We start from the raw sequence: 22,533 nt of genomic DNA, 5'->3' as shown, positions 1-22,533 counted from the left end.
CTGCCCACTGCTTGCAGAATCTGTGCCCTTTTTTTGAAACACTATTACATAGTACATGTAAGCAACAGTATTGTACAAATGAGGGTTCAAGACCTTTGATCTCCCAGTCTGTCCCTAAGCGTGTTTTTTAAGTGTACAGAAAATAAATGTACTATTTGCTAAGCAGAGACTAGGTCTCCAGTATTTTTTCTTCTTTCTCGCCCCCGCCTTTTTTTTTTTTTTTTAATCCATAACAACAATTGTTTTCCTATCCCAGCAAGGTTTTGTACCCACCAGTTCCTCTCTGAAACAATGAATATTGAGTAAACTAAGCGGTACCAGGCCATTTATCCAAAACTGAGGACTTTCCCTTTGCTTCTACATCTATAAGCCACCTTCTATTCTGCACCCTTTCTGCTGTGGTTTCTTTTTTCTGAAACAACACAGGCTGTGTCTCTGCTGCCTTTGTAACCAGGACCAAGGAACGATCTATGTTCCCCTTGCCAGTTTGCCCATCACAGTTCACATTTGCAGTGTTCATGGCTGGTCCCTACAATCCATTTGTGCCCACACTATAGAGCATGTGGAGGGGTCTCTGGATCAGTACACACTCTCTGGAGCTTCATCTTGTTTACACACAGGCCCATACTATGTAAGCCATGTGCAACACTAACTTGTTTCATGCCTCTCATATGATTATCGTTACATGACTGTGGCTACAGCAACCTTGTCACAACAGTTTGGCTCTCCTTCTGACCTCACATGTCCTTCTTTGGGTCTGAGGCACATTGATAATGTTATGATTTTAAAAAAGGATATCTCTTTACAAACTGATTAATAGTAAGAAGGTTACCTCATACCCTGTGATATTTGCACTTTTTAAGCAATGACATCCATCCTGAGTGAGCTCACCTGGCATGTGCAGGACAACCAGGGGATCAGACACAGCCAGCATGGCTTCATGAAAGGCAGGTCATGTCTGACCAACCTGATCTGCTTCTATGACAGGGTGACTTGCCTAGTGGATGAGGGAAAGGCTGTGGATGTTGTCTACCTGGACTTTAGTAAAGGCTTTGATACTATCTCCCACAGTATCCTCCTAGAGAAGCTGGCGGCTCATGGCTTGGACAGGTGTACTCTTCACTGCATAAAAAACTGGCTGGATGGCCAAGCCCAAAGAGTTGTGGTGAATGGAGTTGAATCCAGTTAGCAGCCAGTCATGAGCGGGATTCCCCAGGGCTCAGTGTTGGGACCAGTCTTGTTTAATATCTTTATCAATCATCTGGATGAGAGGATTGAGTGTACCCTCACTAAGTTTGCAGACGACTCCAAGTTGGGCGGGAGTGTTGATCTGCTTGAGGGTAGGAAGGTTCTGCAGAGGGACCTGGACAGGCTGGATCGATGGTCCAAGGCCGATTGTATGAGGTTTAACAAGGCCAAGTGCTGGGTCCTGCACTTGGGTCACAACAACCCCATGCAACACTACAGGCTTGGGGAGGAGTGGATGGAGAGCTGTGTGGTGGAGAAGGACCTGGGGGTGCTGGTCAACAGCCAGATAAACATGAGCCAGCAGTGTGCTGTGGTGGACAAGGAGGCCAACAGCATCCTGGCTTGTATCAGGAATAGTGTGGCCAGCAGGAGCAGGGAAGTGATCGTGCCCCTGTACTCGGCACTGGTGAGGCTGCACCTTGAATACTGTATTCAGTTTTGGGCCCCTCACTACAAAAAGGACATTGAGGTGCTGGAGCATGTCCAGAGAAGGGCAACGACACTGGTGAAGGATCTGGAGGACAAGTCTTATAAGGAGAGGATGAGGGAACTGGGGTTGTTTAGCGTGGAGAAGAGGAGGCTGAGGGGAGACCTTATTGCTCTCTACAACTACCCAAAAGGAGGTTGTAGCGATGTGGGTGTTGGTCTCTTCTCCCAGGTCACTAGCGATAGAATGAGAGGAAAGAGCTTCAGGCTGATTCAGGGGAGGTTTAGATTGGATATTAGGAAAAACGTCTTTACTGAAAGAGTGGTCAGGCATTGGAACAGGCTGCCTAGAGAGATGGTATAGTTGCCATCCCTGCAGGTATTTAAAAGATGTGTAGATGTGGCACTTCAGGGCATGGTAGTGTTTGGTTGATGGTTGGACTTTATCCTAGAGGTCTTTTCCAACCTTAATGATTCTATGTTGTTTATCAGAAAGGGTCGGTGGGGAGCATGAGAGTCTGTACGGGGACAGACCCTTGCAGAAAAGTGTTGGAGGGCAAGCCAAGTTGACAGAGTAAAAGCTGATGTTTTGTCCATACTGTCTATTGTAATAGGCTCTGGACCAGTCTAACCACTGAACTATTCATGGATCTCGGTGCTGAGGGTGGGAAAACTATTGAGTCCATTGAAAGATGATACCCTAAGAGTGATACAGCCTGTTTCCAGAAGGGTCAGTCAGAGCAGCAGGACCTTGAGATGAAACAAGGAGTGATCTCAGAGTGTAGACTCAGCTGCTGTCTACCCTGGGTCTCCTGAACCCATTCAAATGGCTTTACTATTTCACCAAATACTGATGTTCTGTGAACTTCCTGTATGCCATAGTTGGCAAATTAGCTGAGTAAACTCTCTGATATATGGCTATATGCACAATGGTACGTATACATATGTTCAGTGGCTACAACTTATGCTATCAAATGATGAGTGCATTGCTTTTATCCTCTACACTCCACTTACTTGTAGCCATTTACAAAATACCATAACTGCCAGACTAAGTAGGCAGTAGAAGTATGTGTTTAAGTTATTATAGCTGATTAATCATATGCTGGGTCATCACAAGATGTGCTTAGCCAACTATTTCTCTCTGAAATAGAAGTGAAGTAAAAAACAGACTTCACATAGATTTCCTATATTATCTCACTGGTTTCCAGTAAAAATTAAATCCACCACAAGGTGAACTAAAGAGTTAACATAGCATGAAGTCCAATCACATTTTTAATGTTATATTAACATCTACAGAAAAGTTTACAGGAACCATCTCATGCTGTCATTAACAGGGCTTTTACAAAATTAGGAAATTTAAGCCAATGGTGCTGGATGGTATTGATGCCACTGCTCAAAGAACTGGCTGACATTATTGTAAGGTTACCGTCATGTTGCCATCTCTGACAAGCCATGTTCAGCATAGATGTGTGCATCCTGGAAACAGGCTTTCTCAAAGAGCCACCTTTACAGAAGAGCAGGCAGAGGTGGCAAAACTAGTAAACTGGCGTAAAGAACATAGTATTTCTGATATCCAGTCTTTCAGATAGTAGAAAACATTCCCTTCATCTCCCTTTATATTATATGAATACTCAATGGTGTCCTGCGGATACTGCTGTCAGGATGCACATATACACAACAAATATAACTACAGCTCCTGTCTCTATTGTATCCTTTTGTTTATTTCTTTATTACTAATCTAAAAGGAAAATAATTGGAAAAAAAAACCCCCACATTTAGCTCAGTCAGCACATGTAAATCCTGAAAGACTTTAAAACACAAACAAAAGTCTATTTTGCCATGTCCTTTCCAATGTTACCTTCTTACTGACCCAAGAGGTAATGCTGGTTTTAACTTAAGCATCCTTGGCTTGCTAACCCAATCTTCAGAGACATGTCTATTCATGTTATTCTGTATTCAGCAAAAATATGTAGACAGAGGACCCACTGAAGTAAAAACCTATGTTCTCCAGGTAACTGCAAAATATCGGGCACTCTGTACCATTCAGAGCTAAGGGGCTTAACTTTCATCCATCAAAGTTAAAAGCAAAATTTTCACTGACTTGACTAGAACCAGACTGGAAGTAACTGATGTGGATGGGGTAAGCAAAGGCAACATGGAAAGCAACTAAAATTGATTCTGCTTCCTGTCAAACTTACTGAATTAAAAGAGAATTAATAGGATAAATCTCCTACTAGTTCTGTCCAGCAATACTCACATAATTTACATTCCTTCTAGCAGAAAGTTAAAGTTATCATTTTACTTTTGTCTGTTGTACCTTTTTCCTGAATGAAATTCAGTGCAACACAGTGACATTTTAAATGCTAGTTCTAAAAACCTAATTTCATCTTTCAGTGCTGAAATAGACAACGACATGCAAAGGTTCCTTCTTAACTCTGTTCTACAGCCCAGAGGAAATGAGGCCAAAACAAGTAAACTGAACTTAAGCCTCCTGTATAAATTTAGGAAGCCTGTTCAAACTGAATAGCCTGCTTTCTTGATTCTCAGGTTCCTCCATGCTTGCAAGGTACTAGTGCAACCAACAAGGCATTACATTACTCTTGATGAAGTATCTGAAAATGGTACTGTGTATGTTTTACAATGCATAACTTGTGTTTGGTAAGCAACTCTCCAGCGAAAAATCAGTGACAGATGAAGCAGAAATCAGAAAAACCTGAATTAAACTCATCAGTTTTCTTAGATGGAAAAGTCTGCAATCAAGAAGTACATTTCTTGTTCTGACTGGTTTGAGATTCTACTGTAACAAGGTGCAAAACCAGACTACAAGAAAAACACATAGAATAAAAAACAGTAACTACTACAAGCATGTCAGTTTCTCAGTTCTGTGGAATTCAGAACAACAAATACCTATTCATGTAGCTGCATTCACTGCTAAAGTCATTAGCCAAAATAAACATACAGAGAGAAGCAGAGAGACAAAACAGGCTATCTGGGAAGAAAATAATACTCTAATATTCAGACTCTTCTGATGCTAAGTCATCATGCTGTCTTTTGCGGACAGAATTTTTGTCTCTCATCTCGATCATGCTGACAAGTGCCTCATGGGTATCTGCCTCCACTTACTAACATTCAGTGTATAACCACTATCAGTAATATGGAAAAGACCTGGTGGGAAATGTTATCTTCCCACCAGAAAAGCACTTTTGCTCTGTGTATACACATTCCCTGTTTAAGCCTTCATTTAGTAACAGAGGCAAAAATACTTCTTGATTCCCATGTAAAACGCCCCTGGGAATTGTCACTGGAAGAGTATCACTTTAGATCTGTCAGACAGAGACATTTTATTACCTGAAGGATGTTATCTTAACCCAAGGTCTAAAATATAAATGAACTGCAATTCAGGTGACTTGAGATCTAGTAGAAAGACAGAAGGGTGGAAAGCTTCCCAGAGAGGCTCCATGGGGAGAAGTCAGATTTATTTAATACAGATAAATATGTCAAAAAGATATTCATATCCCTAGTTTTAATAAGTTTATGGTTGACAGGGGGAACTGAAGACAGCCTTGAGCAGCAGCTGATATACAGAACAAGATGTTAATTAGGAGAGTTGGAAGAGGAAAAAAGGAGCTCCAAGCAGATGAATTCAATTTAATGGCAAAAGATTTTGGACACACTGAAAACTTGTTTTAAGACATTATGGGCCAAAGGAGATTATGTCCTTTTTCAGTGATTTATCATTTGTACTGTAGGGTAAAATCCAAGGGATCTTCACAGGGCCTCTAGTATTTAAGTTGAGCAGAGAATGTTTAGATATGGAAGGTCAGAGCTGTCTATGAAAAGACAAGAAGTGAGAAAGTAATCAGAGGTTAAATTAAGAGAGTATTTTAGAATCTGCCATTGTGAAAACTTTGCCTTTTCTCAAGAGGCAGAGCTGTTCTCTGCTATATTGAAACAGAGATTTGGGGTTTGCTGTTAGGAACATTGGAAAACCATTAGATGATTCCTCAGGAGTGCTATTTTCAATGTTACTATTGTTTCTTTGAGCAAAGCAACACTCTTCATGTTTTTTAATGGTTTACCAATTTTTCCCCATGTGGAAAGCTTGAGAAAAGTTTGGTTTCATTAGGAAGGAATTTGGGTTAAGTTGCTGAAGCAAGTAGATACAACTAAGTAGAAGAAAAGGAAGCAACTGGGACATGGGCTGCGGCTTAACCCTGCACTGAACAGCATTCATATGTGGCTTTGGGAAAAGCTTTGTAACAGTTTTTCTGGCAAAGAGAAATGGGGGAGTATGACATTTTCCAGTTGCTGATTTCTTCTGTGCTCAAGAAAGAAGACAACTTGTTAAATCTTATAAATAAATACATCATCATCAATAATTTAAAATCATAATTGCAAGATCTCAAATTTTAAGTAGGTTCTTAGGGTAAACAGGTCGCATATACTAGAGCTAAATTACTTTTAATACTGTAGCAGAATATCTGAATCCTTTGGTATGCAAAACTACATTGGAACTCTGCTTTTAACAAGTTCTTAAAGAAAGCAAGAACACTTCTTTCTTCCATCTTCTCAGCCTAGCATTGCTTCCATCAATCCCTTGGGTAAAATAAGCAATTTTGAGGAAGTTTGCCTGAATCCCATGATGCCAAAAGCAGAATTTAGTCCAAAACTATATGGAGCAGTAAAGATAAATCTCGACTGTTTTCTGAGATTCTCTCCTATTATTAGTCCCTATGCTGGGACATACACAACTGTGAAGATATTAATCACAGTTTACTCTGCAGAGAAAAAGTCAATAGGAAGTTTAACTCTTGATTTATACACAAGCTTTAAGTATTTCACCTGTGTAATTCTGCACAGTCAGTAGCTTATTTCTTCTAATTAAAACTTTATTTCAGCTCTCAGTGGGCCTGATTTTCCTCTTACTAACAGCAAGTTTATTAATACAACTCTCATCAGTCAAATAGTGGTAGTGTCTAAATAAGATTAACATGAGAAAAAGCAAGAATGAAAGGCCATTGACTTTGTATGACAACTTTGCCAGTCTGTTCACAGCTAAACAGTGCTTACTGGACACTTAACAGAATACTGGGCAGGGAAGGATGGCGTTTTTTATTGTTTAGAGACCTGCTTTCAAGGAACAACTGTCAAGATCATGAAGAAAGGACAAAAATCTGCTCAGTAAGCAAAATCAGGCAGTAAGTATAACCACAAGCAGTAACTATCTTTGTCCCTTTCATACATACTACAAACTGAAAGCTATTAAAGTAAATACTTTTAATACAGTAAATAAATAAAGTAAAATTTAAATAAAGTAAATACTGCATATTAAAGTAAAATATTCTGTTACACTCAAAATTGTGTTATGGGCAAAAGAGTGTATACCTTATTGACATCGTAAAAAAATCTATTACTTTGTTGCCTTTATCATCGACCAAGCTGAAGCCCAGGACAGGTCAGGGACTAGTCATTTGGCCACTGTTAAACAAGCAACAGCTGGGTGAAGTAAAACCTGAGCTTCTGCTTTGCCAGATCAGCACAAAGTCTGTTGCCTTTTACTAGTAACACAAAAATCATACATACTGGACTACAATATATGTCATCATCCCTGATTCTTTTCATCACATACAAAATTAATATGAAATTTTCATAATACAGATATGTTTACATGCTTTAATCAGATTCATAGAGGTGAGGCAGAGGTTTGAAAGTGACTGGGGCATGAATGGAGCAGCAGGATAAATGGCATCTAACATCATTAAAGAAAAAAACAAAATGCATTTTTGCAAAACAAGTGATCTATAGAAAGTTATCTAGGAACTGCTAATGCTAACATCAAATACCTGTGATTTTTTTAAAATTAGCAACAATAGAATGAAAGTTGGCATGACAGAAGGAATGTCTCATGCTTAGGCTGAAGATAATATTGAACTTCAAACAATGAGTGAAGAAGCTTCAGGTACACAATACCATTTAAAGATAATGAAGACCAGTTAGATAACTGAGAGAAGTTCAGGAAGAATTGAATATAGTGAAATCTCCAGTGGGGAGAACATGCAGTTAAATAAATGAACAGTTTAGTGCCTTTTGGAAGACCAAGGAATAACATTAAATAAGACCTAAGAGCTCTTGCTGTGATCTGCTAACACTGTGAAAAAATTAACCCTGACAAAACAAGAACAGACAATTGGTGTGAGCAGGGAAGGATCTCTGGGAGACAAAGAAAAGCGCTAAGAATGGACTGCCTGATGGCAACTCTCCATGTCTGTGATTTCAAATGCAAAGCAACGTCTGCTTCATGAATCCCATGAATTGCCTACTATTGATCCAAATGTTTTCCCACAGCATGCTATGTAAACCTCTCATAGTCACTGTATTTACACAGAAGTTAAGCTTTTTTGCTTTCATGCTTTCTATTTGACCACCTTAGAGTATTGTATCCCTTCACTATATAAAACAGAAAAAGTAGAATTAATTGGCATAAAAATAAAGTATAAACCTATATTTCTGATTTTTCAGAGTAGTAGTAGCTCTCACTCTTCTTTACAATTGTTGTGGTTCTGCCCCAGGTAGCAACTAAGCCCCACACAGCCACTCACTCACTCCCCCCACCCCAGTGGGCTGGGGGAGAGAATCAGAAGGGCAACAGTAAGAAAACACGTGGGTTGAGATAAGAACAGCTTAAGAATGAAAATAAAACAGTAATAGTAACAATAACAATAATAATATAATGAAAAGGAAAATAACAATAGAGAGAGAGGTGAAAGTTGGGGAGGTGGGATTGGGTGTGGAACCAATCAAACAAGAACTGATGCAATCACTCACCACCTGGTGACCAACACTGCCAGGCCCAAGCCGCAATTGCTGCTTCCCCAGCCAAATACCCCCCAGGTTAATATACTGGGCATGATGTGATATGGTATGTAATATCCCCCCAACCAGTGTGGATCAGCTGTCCCGGGTGTGCCCCCTCCCCTCCCAGCTTCTTGTGCCCCTGACAGAGCATAGGAAGCTGGAAAAGTCTTTGACTAGCGTAAGCACTGCTCATCAACAAACAAAAATAGGTGTGTTATCAAAATTATTCTTATACTAAATCCAAAACACAGCACTATACCAGCTACAGTGAAGGAAATTAACTCTGTCCCAGCCAAAACCATGACAACAGTCAATTGATTCTGCTTGCTGACTATTTGATGTTCTTGCCTGTAAACCTTACAGCTGTCTACAAAACTTTTTACAGTGTTTGGTAAACCATTCACCTTACTGACTATAGGTTAAATAGTAAACACAGGTCCATGTAGTATATGGTACTAGAAGTGCAGCTCCTTTAATTGTAGCTTCTATGCATTTTTTTTTGTGTAAAGCATCATCAAAATATTGAAAACTGCAGCTGCCTTTCTCTCCTTAAACAAAATGTTCAAATGAATTAGGTATGAAAGTTCTGTCAAGCCAACAAGAAAATATTTTTCACATACTCTCTGATCCCTCCCAGGCATCACAAAGGACTTCATAAAGTAAATCAGTAAGGAGGTTTGCAGTGCCCAGCTGCCAGTGAGAAAGGTGGGATTTTAACTGTATTTGATACGTTGGAAGGCTTGACTCTCCTGTTTATCTGAATTCCACTCATGTTAAGTTAGAGCTCCCCAAGTCAGTGTGTGCAGCTTTAGGGTGTTTAAGGAATATTATGACACTGAAAAACAGACAAACCAGAACTCTGGTCCACACCAGTATCTTTAGTGCAGAGAGGCACAAGAACAAACTCTGCCACCTGCATATCAGCATAGTCATGTCGTTCCTGACAGTCAGTTCAACTACTATTTCTATAACCAGCATCAGACTATGCCCCAGAATGAACCGCTGATGTCCCACGTTAACATGGAAAGCTGACATAAAAAGCTGCTAATGAAAGTAAGTTAGTAAATTATGAGAGGTATATAGAATAAGGACTAAGGGACTTTGGATTCCTTCAATGAAAACATGCAATTACAGGTGACAGGAAAAGCTATGAAATAAACACAGCTGTATCTAGGCTGTGGTTTCAGTTAGCCTAATTCTTTGTGATAGCCAGGGTGCATACTTCCCAGCAGACAGAAATGTAATTATTCATACCCTACACGTGCAGTTACATAGAAGGCTGCACACTTGACTACAGAAAATTCCACTTTGCCAGCTGTCAGTAAAAAGGAACAGTGAAAAAGCGCGCATCTTATAGCTATAGGGCTACAGCAGTCAGAAATCTTTGTGCCAAGGGCCGACCACTGACTTCTACATAAACTCAGCAGGTTTATATGCTGACATCTGTTAATTCCCTGCACAAGAAGGGAACAAGAAGGTCGCTGTGATATTTGCCATACAACAGCAGCATTCCTTCTGCAGCCTTCCCTGGCAGATGCCATATTTTGCTTTCTTGTGTTCATGCACACAATTCACAGGCACTGAAATGCCTGTTGCAACAAAATATTAAAATAAATCAAAGCTCTCCCAGGAAAGCTATGCAATATATCATTATATATTATATAATATGATATATTATGATATTATTATTAACAATAACAAAAATATTAAAAGTCCATAAAATTATTATTAAATAATAAATGCCTTTTTATTATGCAACAAATTACAATAACAAAGGAAACTACTGACTCTAAGATATTCAAACTGTAGTCTGTAGATACTGGATAGTGTGGAGGTACCCCATCATGGCTACAAAAATTAATGGCTGTATATGATTCTTGGGCTATCATGTAAAATGATCATACAGATTGGAAAGATTCTCTGAAGAATATTCAATTCAGAATATTTCAGAAGAAAGTTAGAATATCAGTACACTGGTCTTACATCACAGTAGTTGGGGAATTTTTGTTGTTGGTCGTGAAGGTCTGGAGAAAGCAGAATAGCAAATTAACAGTTTTCACATGTGTTTAGTTTACAGAATGTAAACTTAATGGAATCTGAAAATGGTTTCATTTCAATATATACACTGGGCAAAATTATTGGCCAATCAGTGAAATCTCTATTTCCCATGATATTTGGCTATATCAGCACTGAAATCTTCCCTGGACCAAAAAGGCACAAGGAAGCTCATGAGGAAGTATCATGGGTAGCCAATTCTGTCTGTATACTGGGATTTGTGGTAGGCAGAGCTAAGGAAGAAAGAATGAGGGTGATAATTCCATGTGTTATGATGCACTAGCAACCTTAACAAAACTTTCTTGTTCAAGACCCTGCTGTATTACCAAAACATTACTTAATTCTTTCATGAGTGTATTTATATAACAAAGGCAATGAAAGCTAACTTCTAATCTATGGTAACGATTTTTGGTGCTAAAAAATTTGTAATGATGGAAGGCGATATGTAGTTTTCATAAAAACATAATAATATTACAAAATAGGTAAATTCTGATTTTTAGTTGTTATTATTCATATTTTATTCAGTTCTATCTTTAAAATAATTAATTTAATTTCATGTTCAGCTCTATTTCATTCATGGGGTGAAAAGAAAAAACTCACAAAAATGTCCACTTGCCAAATGAAATGTTACTTTCCTATTTCACATGTTTTCTCATTAAAAAGGTGGGGTTTTTCTTTTTCTTACATTTCTTCAAGTCCCTGTTTATATGACTATGTAGACAATGTATTCATTCAGAGCTATACCAGTATATCAATCCTGTTGATGAAGACTGAAATACCTCCACCATGAAATTAAGGAAAAAATAGTAACCACAGATGATTTCAGGCAAAATGAAGCATCCCTTTTTTTGGCTAAGAAATGAGGCTGCCATATATGCTACTTCAAATAATCACAGGGGTTTTTTTATGTGGAGCTAGATCCATTTGCAAGCAACCGTGTAATTTCTAACCCATGAGTAGGTCATGATATTACTGAGAAAAAGTGTTAATTGACATGATGTAGCTAACACCCTATTGGTTACAGCTGATCCAGAAATGTCCATAGAGAATCTAGACTGAAAGTACAGTTTATCAGAAGTATCAAGTAATTTTAAAAGGCTGTTCAACTGATACCAACACACACCCTTTTGTCCAGAAACTAACCTAATCCTTAGCTTTTACCCAGTATTTTCCACAACCTCCTTAGGTTCTGAAAGGTCTGGTACCTCTCCATCATGACTCTACAGCATACTTAAGAGAATGCCACAGTATTTTTCATGCCAGCATTCTGGTTAAAACAAATTGATTTCATTTTTTTTTTTATTGAGAGCTTCCTAATTATTAGGAAGTAATAGGAGCAGCCTAATTATAGGCTACTTGCAACAAGGGAGTGCCCTCTCCTTTTGAAACCAAATATTTTTGCTGAGAAGACTGCAAGACGGATGGAAGAAAGAAAATAAGAATCAATGCTGCCTCACAGATAAGGGGTGATACGTTTTCTGGTTTTCGTGACAGAATGAAGAATATTTTTGTCTTCTTTTTCAGTCTAACAACTGTTTTAGTATTCTTCTACCTCTTACTCAGTGAAACATACGATAAAGGACTCAATATAGTTGCAATTTAAAATTTTAAATTTTGTAAAATTATGTTCTAATTTTTAGGTCCTATACCAACAAAAATTACACCAATTAAAAAACCCACTTACCTGATGAGATGTCTATTCGGTTCTTCTTCACTTGGGTGACATTGATATGGACGCTGACTTTGCCCTCATTTATGTCAATCTCCACATTCCCCAGGTCATCTGCAAAGTTGCTGAAGACAAGAAGTCCATTGGGGTTCCAGGTTCGGAAAAGGAAACTGACTGAAAACAGATCATGGCTTGGACGACCAGGAACCTCAAGGTAACTGGTGGCATTGAAAAAGACAGGCACTGTATGTGGCTCCACACAAGAAAAACTTAAATTTCCCTAAGTAAAACACAAAAAAAGCAAAAACATAAGCACAATGGTAAGATTCCACTAAATTAATAGCTACGTCTAGAAAAGTATTTTAGGTTTAATTCAACCTAGAGACTCCTGTGATCAATGCTAGTTGCATGTAAAATGTGTTATTAATATAATTATTGTAACTATTATGTTGTTGCTGGTGTTTCTGTTTTGCCTAGCAGTAGTCCCATTATATTTTGTACTGTACATACACACAATAAGAGGCAGTTTTTGCCCTGAAGAGTTATAGTCTAACTAAGATAAAGCTTAGATGAAAGCTTTAATATTCCCAGTTCAAAGACAAAGAAATGAATCACAGCAAAACTTGGGCTTGTTAATGGTCACCATAGGAGCCTATAACAGAGCAGTAATTCATCCTTTTATGAAAATACAGCTTTCCAAATACCCTTACAACAATGTGTCAATCAATACAATACATGAGGTAGTGAAAGAAGGATGTATAACACCTAATGAAGAGCTAGCCTCTCTGTAATGTTTTCTAACAGATAATACTAGATAAGCTAATACTTCATTTCATAAAGCAGAAGGAGTTGGAGTACCTGATCATGAACAATGCCTAATATTTGTAGTGAGTCAATAATTTGCTCTGTAAAAGAAACTGCAGTTTTCACACTGTAAAATTTTATTCTTTGGGAAATTTACAAAAATCCAGTCAACTTTATTGATTTCCAAGGCTTTAAAATGCATCTGTAAACAAGACTAGAACAAGGGACATTAATTTTTCACTCTGGTTCTCCTGTCATTTCTCACAGAAGACCACAATGGTAGGATGTATTACAATTTTTTCTTTAGAAATCAGAAACAATTTGTAACAATCTCTGTCCAGAATTGACTTTTTAATGCATCAGGGCAAATATCATTTCCTCTAGGGTGTGGCAAAGTGGATCCTATTCTATGGTTAGGTTTTCTGATGCACTGTGGCAGATGGATACTATGCGGCAATTTCAGAAGGAAGAATTTTATCTGGTGCAGTATGGAAATTACTACCATGATCAAGATAGCAATTCCTTTGATATTTATTAGTACATTAAAAAAATATTAAGGGTTGAACAACATTTTTGGAGGTACCTAGATGTTTGGAGATGAGGTTCACCTACGCGCTGTTCATAATCCCAATAGGAGTCACTCAACATCTTTATCACATGAATATTTTTAAACTCCATATTACTGGTTTCCTGATATAAGCAATCATGTCACACATTTTTGTATTCATAGTGTATAAATGCATCTTAAAGGAAGTAAGAGAATTTGGAAGCAAGATAGGAACTTTATGTCTGAAAATGTGTGGGAGGAAAGTTCTAAGTAAATTTTTTTCATAAGTAATTGTTTTCAGTTGGAGATGGGCTAATGACACCAATAAGGAAGCAAAATTTAGCACTCATTTACCAATGTCCACGCCTGTCACTTTTTAAAAGAACAACACATCAGAAAACACCTTATCTATGTCATAGCAAGATACAACCTGTGTGGCAGTTTCAGTTTCTTATATAGTATTTCCATGTCAATACTAAATGAATAAAAATAATAGTCTCTTGAGCACTCAGATAGATTCTTAGATTTCTCTGCATAGCCTTTCTGATCTTTTTCCTACAGAGTGTAAGAAGTTGTACTGCCACACAGTCTACCTATGAAGGCCAGTAGAACTAGTAGCAACTAGACTATCAGGTTGGCAGCCTCCATCATGAATTAAGAAACACTGATGTTTCCAATAATCTGGAACTAGAGAATAGATTTCTTTATACTGATCTCCTAAAAGATTTGTTCCTACCTTTATGATAAAATCTCAGCATTATAAACCATGTTCTTTTCATAAACCCATGTTCCATGGATAACTAATAATATTTAAAACAGCTAAAACAACTACAGGAAGCTTTTAAATTACAGTGTGATGAGACAAATTACAACTCTTTTCTGAGTAAAGGCAAAAGACCTCCCCTTATCTCCTTCAGTGCTAAGCTGCTTGGCTATTCTGGGTTCTTTTGGTTTAAAAGTTGCCTAGAGATTTTAAGTTTTCAGCCAACTGAGCATTAAATCAAAACGGTTAACTCATTTGTTTGAATAGTTTTACACTGAATATTTCCAAGTGTGCTACAGAATACTTTTGGTTAAACCACAAGCTTTACATTAAAAAAAAAATGCTGGACAGTGGCTGAAATACCCTCTGTAAACCTTTATTAGCATTCACAGTGTAATACTCACGCTATGGATTAGAAACAACCTCTTTTACGTGGTTAAGGCAGTCCTGTGTAGACACAGAAGGTAACAGCATTTTGTAAGAGCTGATGTCTCACAGTTAGTCACAGATGCCAGTTAAGTAGTGCTCAGAAAGCATTTTGTTACACGTTTTTAAGACTTCGTTTGCTGCCTTGTTATGGAGAGGAACTAAAAATTTCCTCATACCAAGAAGGCTTTCATGTCCAATTGACACTCTCCTGTCATCCTGATGCACGGGATACTTGCATGTATAATGCCTATTAAAGTTAATGGCACCAAATGCATTCAAATCCTTTTTCACACTGGTGAATGCATTTATTATGAACAGCCTAACTGCATAAAAGATTTACTGAGGAAGTAACATATCATTCTAATTTATCTGCTAGCTAGTATTTTCCCTAGTGAGCTATTTAGAATAATCTGAACTGGATTACTGATTTTCTCTATGACTGTAATTCACAAGACAACTCTTAAGTAAATCCCATCTGATATAGATTGCTCACTAGGTCTAGGTCAAGAGTTTGAGCTAATCTGCAGCTTGTGTCTGTAAGAGCATCCCCATTTTTCTGAGAGGAAGAGATCCTTTTCCATAGATTCCAAGTGACTTGCTGGGCAGTGACATCTGGAAGACAACCATATACTGTGCATTTATACTTAAACTGTCTTATCATAGAATTTTTCATACTAGTTTGGAAGGGAAACAGTGAAAACATCTTCATTTGGGTAGTTTGAGCTTTGCATCATGACCTTTAATCTGTGCTGCAAATTAGCTTCATGTTTACTTCTTATAAATCAATTTTGCCTATCCACATTCAGATGTTATCCCTTGTGGAAATACTACTGGGTCTTAAAACTTAATAGAGCTACTGGCTGAATACATAGCTCCCGAAAGAGAAGTAATGAGTTTATTAAGACTACAATACCTGTTAAATCAGGATGGATTATACAGTACAGGCAATGTACTGTACGCTAATGCTTATCATGTTATTTCAGTATTTTTCTCAAAATAGCTTATTACTCATCTTTGAGCTTAACTTAATGTTCACTTACATAAGTAATTTAAAGGAAGGCTCATCTTGAGTTTGTATGTGACTGCACTCAGAAATACATGGCATAGGAGGTGCAGAAGTGGGTGGAGCACAGACCTCGTGGATGTAAGGATGGAAAGTAGCAAATAGGATTCCTCTCAGCATTTTTCAGTTACAGTCTTTAAAATTGGAGAGACTATTCTCTGGAAACTAAATACAATTAGTATTCATACTGCCTGCCCTTAATATACCTCTGAGTAGGAAAATTTGATAAAATGACTAAATTCCTAAACTCAAACTTCTCTGGACTTCTACTTTTAGCTGCATATTCTAGTCTCTTCTCACTAGTGGAAAAAGGGTCAATATTCTTCAGTTATGCAAGGTAATGAAAGTCCTAAATAAGAACAACAATAACTGCTCAAGACCATTCACCTGACCTGCTCTTCCCAAAGAGCTGTTGCCACCTTATATATCACAAAGGACTGCCAAACTTCTTTTTCCCTTATTCTTACCCTCTAAATCTAAGAGAAATATGTTATTAAAGTCAGTGTTGAACTTCATTTAAATTCAGAATACTTTTAAATTTTCTTTAACATTCTTACTTTTCTATAAAATAGAGATGCTTGATGGTGCTTTTTGCTCATAACACCTATGTATATGAGACCTGACCATTTTTTTAACTTTAATTTTCCTTAGAGACAAATAAAGATCATCATATGATTATCATCTTTGATTCTCTAGGCCTCATTATTCTGTACAATTAACTCAACAACTCCCTTTCACTGTGTGACTTCCGAAATTCAACTAGCCGCATGTAAGATTTTTTTCTTCTGTCTCACACCTCTTTAATATCCTTCTTTCCTCTATTTCTTCCCCCCTTATGATACGTCTCATCACCATACTGATTACTCTGCTTGTGTTCCACTTCATTACATTTTGTCTGTCTCGCTTCTTCAGATAATACACTGTTTAGGGCACGGTGTGCTTACTGTTATGGGTTTGTACAGGATCTCCTACAATGGAGCTTTGATCCTTGTTGGATTGCTTATTTGCCATCATCATAAACATGATGAACAACAACAGTAGTCTCGACTAAGTCTGTTTTTCGTGCTAAACCAGGCTAAAAACTAGGAGGAAAAAAGCTTTTGTCAGAAACATAAAAATCCATGTTGATTCAGTTAGAGTAAAATTGATTTTGCTTTTGAAGAGCTGAAACAATTTAAGTAATTCTACTGAAAACAAAGGTCACTTCTATTTTAATAGCCATTCTCTAATTGGAAATCAACAGAACCATCAAATTAAACTAGCATGCCATAGCCTCTTGATGTAGCACTAACTGCCAAACCTTCTTATGTGTATTTTATTTTCATGTTACAAGTAACAGAATCTTAAAAACAAAGAAACAAACAAAAAAATAAAAACCAGACAGATGATTTTACAGACACTTTACAGGCCTGCTAGCTATGCCACTCTTTTGCAAGGATAGGATCTGCACTACAGAAACCCCTTAAGAAACACTTATTTTCAGGAAGAGGCTTTAAGAATATGTCCTACTAACTTGCAGTGGACTTGACTGTGCAAAATGGAAAGATTACTTCTCTACAATGATCCTTTTCTAAAGCAGGCATCAATCCTTGAAAATCATGGTTACATGACAAGCTTAAAATGGACTGCAGGCAGGAAAGCACGGGCAATTTTGGAGAAAAAAAAAAAAGTAAAAAATACAGGAGTTAATGCAACTGGGTCAAAACTATTCTAAAAGTGGAGTCTTTCTCCACGGCATATATATCATGCTGTTTGCCTTTGACAATGCTGAAGAAACTGATGTATAGAAAAGGTTCTAAATATCAGGCTGTATGACTGAGTGTGTATAGGCAAACATCACATATTCAAAATTACCCTTTGTATTACCTCAACCATTTAGCCGTAGTGTTCATACAATTATATGGAACATCAGTATTACTATCCAAGGAGTAATCAGATGGTAGTCAATCCTTTGCACTCCATCATCACTGCATTATGTAAATCTTTACTATTTCTTACATAAAGAGAAAAGCAATAGTGGAACCATATTGTTTGCAGGACTATGTGAAGGCTGTAAACTTGTACAGAAGAGAGCCTTGAACAACTTGTTGAGACCATCTCAGACTCATGGCAATAATACATTTGTTTCTTACCCACATTGCCTTTGTATGCCAGCAAGCAATTTTAGGAACATTTAGAGCTTTAAAAGTACAGTAATTAAAGTACATTCTTTCTTAATCACCCTGCCCATAAAGCCACAAGTTTGAACATGAAAGCAACTCTGAATATTTAAGCAAGAGAAAAAATAAAATAAAATGTTAATAAGTTCTGTAACATTAATAAGCTAAATAATGATTTTTAAGTCTAATATCCTGAGGCTTTTCAGAGCTATCAGAAAGGCCTATAGAAGCATTCCCTTCCAAAGACTCCAGCAATCCAACTAGCTCTGCAGGGATGGAAGATACCAGGATTTAAAGCCACAAGAAAGCTGCAATTGATTTAATAACAAATCCTCTCTGTGCTGGTTTTGGGCTACTATAATTTGGGAGAAAAGGAAAGAAGTAATTACTGGTTCAGCTTATTTTCTTTTAAAAAGTAGATATTTGATACTGAAGGTTAATTTTGGAATGATGAAAAGGGACCCCAGAAGTAAAATGCTCAGATGAAATGTTGAAAAAAAGTCACACAAATGTACATACAATAAGATCTTTGGGTATGCGATAAAATTTGTGTTGTGTTCTATATCATTCTAGTATATCATAAGGATATCAGCTACACACAATCACAAACCTATTCTTCTTTAGAAGGAGAAGCAGAGTTTAGATGACTATTGAAGTATGCTCTTACCACATTAGAAGGTTCCAATTTCTTCCTCTTGGCAAGGTCAGTGATATTATTGCCATTGTAGTTGATGCTCTCCATGCAACCTTTGAAATTTTTCCTGCTGTTAGAACTTGGCTTCCCAGAAAAAGGCATGCCTCCAAAGGTTATCTTTGAATGAAACAGAAAATGGTAGATAGTTACTGGAGGGCAAAGATTTCTAAACAAATTTGCCATAGATATATTTGCTGTCTTTGAACACTCAAATATGGCAAATGAGAGATCTGGCAACACTGCTTACAGAAAAAGGAAGTATCAAATAAGCACTGCAAAAGCAGAAAAAAAATCTGTAATGAATTTGTGATTGCAAATATTTATGGCAGTAAATCCCAAGTATTATTACAATTGTCCAAATAGCAAGCAGACACACATCACGGTTGTACATATCTGGACTGTTCTTCTGATTCCTACTAAACAATACCTATTTCAAAGAACTTGGAATAAATGTACATACCAATATTATTCTAAACAAGAGTAGACATGAAATTAGCCAGATAACCTGATTCAAATAATTCACTCAGCTCTAACTGTGTGCCAGAACTCAGACTACAACACAGCAGCTGCAGGCTCCAATACGATCCATTTGTTTCCTTTCATAATTATATATCTACTTCACCTAGAAGAACTTTACAGAATTACATAGTTAAAGATGCTATCCCCTGTTAGACAGAGGCATCTTCCACTACTGAGAACATGCTTTTATCATGTAGTTATAGTCAATGAGGAGTTACCACATGACTCAGCAGGCCAAATCAAATCCATAGAGAAGATGAAAACAACCACCGGAATTGTCCTTCTCTTTATGCTGAATTTCATTACCCTAAAAGACTGTGTTATCCAGAATCTCTAGTGCTAAAAAATTAAGAAAAACAAATATTTTACAAACTAAAAATGTTCATCTCTTATGAAGTCTCTCCCTGTCACTCCATAGAGACTATACAGGTCTCTGCTGCATCAGGGTCTTTTCTGAAATGTTTGAAAGTTAATAAATGCTCCATGTTTCCATTAATATTTTGTAGCCCAAATGTGAAGACTAAGGGACTCATGAGATTATCTACGTTAAGTATTTATATCCAATAGGTGACAGCATAAATAGTAATGACACCTAGCTTCTCTGCCCCACAAATGCTCACAAAAATGTCTACTTGCAGTCTGTTGCTGAGAGTTGGCGAGCCAAGCTTTTAAATATCATATTGTTAATTGCATTTGTTATTACTGACAGCATAAAAATGCAGCTCTAGGGACACATTTTCCATTTGCAAAGCATGTAAGATATCGCTTTCTATTCCAAAGATAAGGCTTTGACTTGGCATGTAAGAAGAATTAAAGCAATACAGCTGAAAGACCAAAATCTTTATAAACAGCACATACCAGCTATGTAAAAGCATTTTGTGGGACACATCCTCAGGTATTATAAATTGACATGACTTGACTTTAGAGAAGATGCAGCACTTTACATGAACTAGAGAATGTGACTGTAAAATTTTAATTGCTGTTAAACATTTTTTGCATGTTATATTTGTGTGTTTGGACAAGCGAAAATGGAAAGGAAAACATTTTGAAGAAAAGGAGAAAACCTGGAAAAAATGCATACCATGACAGTAAGTTAAGAGGGACTCACAGGATTCTTTTTTTAACCTTGGAAATGCAGTCAGCACTAACATCTATTCCTCTTTTGTGCTTACTTAACATTTCTGAAGGAGATTAACCTAGAAACTAGAATCTTTCAGGTTTATCCACTGTGTTTAATCCACAAGGGCAACACATTTAAGTTTAGTCTGCAATGGCTATCTCCAAAGTCAGTGAGATAATTGAGACGAAAGGCAGGAGAAATGGTTAAGGCTCTTGCATTTATATGAAACACAGAAACATGTATACACACACACACAAATAAGTTCCATTAAACACGAGCACATCCATGTACAGGCAGACTGAAATATACCTCTGAGAACTGCAATGAGGTCTTTAATGTCAGAGAAGAGGGGAACATGAATCTCCTGGATTCTACTCTGACTAGGGGTAAATTAATTGTATGAAATATATTTCTTATGTAAACACGCTACAAATATATATATATGGTTTTATATATATATTTATTTAAAAAAAAAGGTGCAAAAATTGCCCAACCCTGGCTTATGGCATTCAGCCTAACTTTTTCTGTAGTTCACTCACTTGAAAATCTTTCATAAAATCTATTCATGTGAGTTTTCAGTAGCTCAATTCAGATATTCAGTGCTTGATGAGTAATAGAGGTACAGGCAAATTTGTTCAATATTTTCTCATTATAACTGCTAGTAAAGAAAGCATTCATAAACATTTGCTGGGATATAAGTAGATATTTGATTTGGTAACATTTAAAATAATTTTTTTCAAATATTCATACCATATTCATGATCAAATGATTGTTTGTAAAAATATCAACACACAAGTTAAATCAAACTTTTCTGCATTACATTATTTTGATTCCCTCTCACTGCTTAAAAAGTTGCAAGGATGGGAATACATGTATTTGGCTCAGCCAACCACATTAATTCTCATTAGAAACAGCAAAGAGTGCAAGAAAATCATTATACAATGTTAGCAATAACTAACATGCTGAAGTCCATATAAAAATTTAGAGGAATTGAACAAGTTCATAATAGCAGAAGACAGAGTGTAATGATACAACAAATCCACATTTACTTACTACCAACACTTATATGCATTAACCTGACTAATAAACAAAAGTTTTCTTAGAACTTCCCAAACTCTTCATTACTTCTCTATAAAAAGAAGTTACGGATGGCATATTTTTGAAAAATCAAGGAAGGGCCTACCTACCTAAGACAAGAAAGATCAAGTTCCATATTTGTAAAAAGGTTTGAATCTGCTTGCTTTGCTAAAAATAAATACTGTCGCCAGAGAACAAGGCTTTCTGATTCACGTGCAAAATTATCACCTGAATGGAATAACAGATTGTATGATACTTTTTAAAATCCACTTCCCACTTACAACAGCTGCTTTTAGATATTTTTAAAGTAGTGTATGCTTAGCTTGCTGAATAACATAGATGTCCCATTTTAAAACAAAAGGCTGAAATTACTCTTACACCAGATGGGATCTGGTAGACTAATGAAGAGAAACTTAATTTACACTTAAGAGAGAACAGTGTTGGTAAGAAAATTTCAGGAAATGTAAGGGAAAAAATAAATAAAACACATGTACAAAAAAGTACCAAGACATCTTAAATGGTATTAGTTTTCTTTTATCTTCTTATTGGACTTATCTTCATAAAGCAAATTTGAATGAAAGCAAACAAGTGTCACTGTCTACCTCATAATCCAGGTCCAGGTAATCAAATTCTCCATTGGTTCTGAAGTGCTGCATGTGTCTGTCCAGGGTGAGATTGATGTTTCTCCCATGGCGCTCTATGATGATGGAGTGCCAGTGGTGATCGTCCAAGAGGCTGCCTGTCATCACAGATGTGTGGCCATAAATAGAGCCAAGTTGGTTGCTGCCTAAGATGAGAACAGAAGCAACAGCAATTCTCACCTCATACCAGTTAGGCAAAGGTCTTCCTCTGGCTCTGTCAATATTTCACCTGAATCACACCAGACGCACAATAAGCTGGAGGAATTCAGTCCACTGTGAAGCTGAGATCTGCCCAACAGAGAGCTGCTGCCATAAAGACAAATAGCTAGACCAAATACAGCAAGTGTCTGAGCAGTGAACTGTATAAATATGTATTCATAATAGTAGTTTGAAGGCAAACCGGAGAAGCAATACCAACTTTCAGTTGTAAAGTTGTTTGCAGCTAGGGGTTTTCTATGTTTTGA

At 37.1% G+C, this 22,533-nt stretch overlaps 1 protein-coding gene across 1 annotated transcript in view; it reads right to left on the bottom strand.

Annotated features, from left to right (window-relative positions):
- The window catches only part of CNTNAP2 (contactin associated protein 2), a 1,177,124-nt gene that overhangs the window by 580,166 nt on the left and 574,425 nt on the right, over nucleotides 1-22,533 (bottom strand). The window contains exons 6-8 of the mRNA XM_075083760.1: nucleotides 22,031-22,215; nucleotides 18,686-18,829; nucleotides 12,269-12,533 (exon numbers count right to left, since the gene is read on the bottom strand). Coding sequence (XP_074939861.1) covers nucleotides 12,269-12,533; nucleotides 18,686-18,829; nucleotides 22,031-22,215 — 594 coding nt within the window. The remainder of the gene's footprint in view (nucleotides 1-12,268; nucleotides 12,534-18,685; nucleotides 18,830-22,030; nucleotides 22,216-22,533) is intronic.

The sequence above is a fragment of the Phalacrocorax aristotelis genome, chromosome 2 (genome assembly GCF_949628215.1).
Source record: "Phalacrocorax aristotelis chromosome 2, bGulAri2.1, whole genome shotgun sequence".
NCBI classification, from domain to species: domain Eukaryota; kingdom Metazoa; phylum Chordata; class Aves; order Suliformes; family Phalacrocoracidae; genus Phalacrocorax; species Phalacrocorax aristotelis.
Note: the sequence above shows the minus strand (reverse complement) of the source record. Positions and strands in the feature narration are given on the sequence as shown.